Source organism: Euphorbia lathyris, chromosome 7 (genome assembly GCF_963576675.1).
Source record: "Euphorbia lathyris chromosome 7, ddEupLath1.1, whole genome shotgun sequence".
Classification (NCBI taxonomy): Eukaryota; Viridiplantae; Streptophyta; class Magnoliopsida; order Malpighiales; family Euphorbiaceae; genus Euphorbia; species Euphorbia lathyris.
The window spans coordinates 21,610,104-21,612,319 of record NC_088916.1 but is presented as its reverse complement, the minus strand read 5'-3'; the positions used below and the strand labels follow the sequence as shown (position 1 = coordinate 21,612,319).

Sequence of the window (2,216 nt, the reverse complement as noted above, 5' to 3'; positions counted from 1 at the left end):
CCGATCACCCAAGTCCCATTAAAATCATCGATGCATACAAATTACAAAGGTTTCAAACAATTTTAAACAAACAGATCATTAAGTAGTCATAGTTAAATTGTTAAAATAAACAATTTTGAGATAATTGTTCTTGAGATTGTAAATGTTTTCGTATGTTGTGCAGAAAAATAATCTACTAGTATTAATTCTCATGCTAAATCTGAATTAATTATTATCATCCTAAATCTGGAAGCAACAAACAAATAAATAACAATTTAAATACTTTTTTTTTATTTAGAAAACAACAATTTAAATAGTAAAAAACAGAATCATCTCACCCCATGTGACTCCTCATCTTTTTCCCTGTTTAAATAAAACCCCACCCTTCACTTTCAAAAAAAATAAAAAATTAAACCCCAACCCCACCCCCGCCTTTCACTTTCTTCTCCGGCTGAATCCATGTCTGACAGCTGCAACTCTCGTCATTTTTCATGGATAATCAAATCTTGCTTCCCTAATTCCAATTCCAATCCCATTCTCCCTATTTCCATCTCCACTTCCACTTCCCTCTCTTCTCTTCCAGATGATCTTCTCCTAGAATGCCTAACCAGACTCCCTTCCTCCTCTCTCCCTTCTCTCCCCCTCGTCTGCCGCCGCTGGTCTCATCTTCTCCGTTCCCCTTCCTTTCTTTCTCTCCGTCGTTTCCACAACCTCATTCACCCTACTGTCTTCGCTTTCTCTACCTCCCATTCTTCCCTCTTTGCCCTCTCCCTTCGTTTTCAACCCCATTCCCAAATCGCAATCCACGCCCTCCGCAAAATCCATTCTCAAATTGCCTCAATCGATAACATTTCCCATTCTAGACTCTCCTCAATCGGACCGATCATCTACATTATCACTCCTAATGGATTGCTTTTATCTTACCACACATGGACCGCCGCTGTTTCTCTTCGCTCTTCTATTACTTTCCCCCGGAAGAAATTCGCCACCGCCGTTGTCTCCGGGAAAATCTATGTCGCTGGCGGTGGTTCTAGGGCTGCTGCGGCTGTTGAAGAGTATGACCCGGAGACTGATTCGTGGACCGTCGTCGCACAATCTCCCAGGAAGAGATTTGGGTGCACTGCAGCAGCTGTTGATGGTGTGTTTTATGTGATTGGAGGGCTTAAAATTGGTCCACGCGCGGCAGATGCTCATGTCTATGCCAGTTCGATGGATTTGTATGACGTGGAGGCACGTGCGTGGCTTAAAAGTCGGGCGGTTCCAGGTGGCGGGTGCGTGGTGGCAGCTTGCTCGGCCGCTGGGTATGTGTACATTTTAGCTAGCCATGCGGTGGAGCTTTCGTTTTGGCGATTTGACGCGCGTAGACAACAACAACCGAGCGGCGGTTTTGGCGAGTGGTGTAGGATTAGGAGTCCTCCGTTGCCGACTCAGGTGAGATTAGATAGTACGGTGAGATTCAGTTGTGTGGGCGTGGAAGATAAAGTGGTGTTGATTCAAGTAGCGGGATGTATTGATGATTTGTTAAGGAGAAGTGGAAGAAATGTAAGGGGATTGAAGGAAGGATTGGTGTTAGTGTACTATTCTAGTAGTGGAGAGTGGAGTAGAGGTCCTGATTTACCGGAGGTGATTCAACGCTCCACTTGTGTAACAGTGGAATGTTGATGAAGATGAGAGAATTACGATATTATTTGTTAGTTGTAACATAAATTAAAATTCATTTCCGTTGTTATTTGTTAGTTGTAGCATAAGCTAAAGTTCAATTCAGTTATTTGTTAGTTGTGACGTAATTAGAATTCAATTCCGAATTAGAAAAAAAATGTATCAAACTAAACAACAAGAAAAAATGTGTTGTAACTTTACAATTGGATCTAAAAATGTGTTGTTGCTATTGTGCATGGGAGAAGAATAGAGAGGAATTGTATGATTTGTATTTGGCATTTCAATTGTTCATATGTTGTCTAAGAATATCCATTTGTTCCATATGTTTTTGCATTTCAGATTGTTCCTGTTCTGAGTACTAACAACCAAATACTAATTATGATATTTAAATTATGATGAACATTAGAAAGTAAGTATTAAAAATGTGCAAGTATCGAAATGGTGTATTATAATTCATTTGTTAATTTAAAACATGTCCATATTAATATTTTAAATAACCGTTAAAGTTCGCTACTTCTGTTGGAGAGTTGCCCGAAACTGTTTACCGGTTTTTGCTAATCTACTGTCACGAGGTTTGT

General features: G+C 40.3%; 1 protein-coding gene across 1 annotated transcript; it reads left to right on the top strand.

The window, feature by feature from the left end:
• Positions 1-423: 423 nt before the first annotated feature.
• Positions 424-1,916, top strand: LOC136235088 (F-box/kelch-repeat protein At5g26960). Its single transcript, XM_066024603.1, has one exon. The coding sequence runs from the start codon at positions 439-441 to the stop codon at positions 1,639-1,641; it is 1,203 nt and encodes a 400-aa protein (XP_065880675.1). The 5' UTR covers positions 424-438; the 3' UTR covers positions 1,642-1,916.
• Positions 1,917-2,216: the final 300 nt, after the last annotated feature.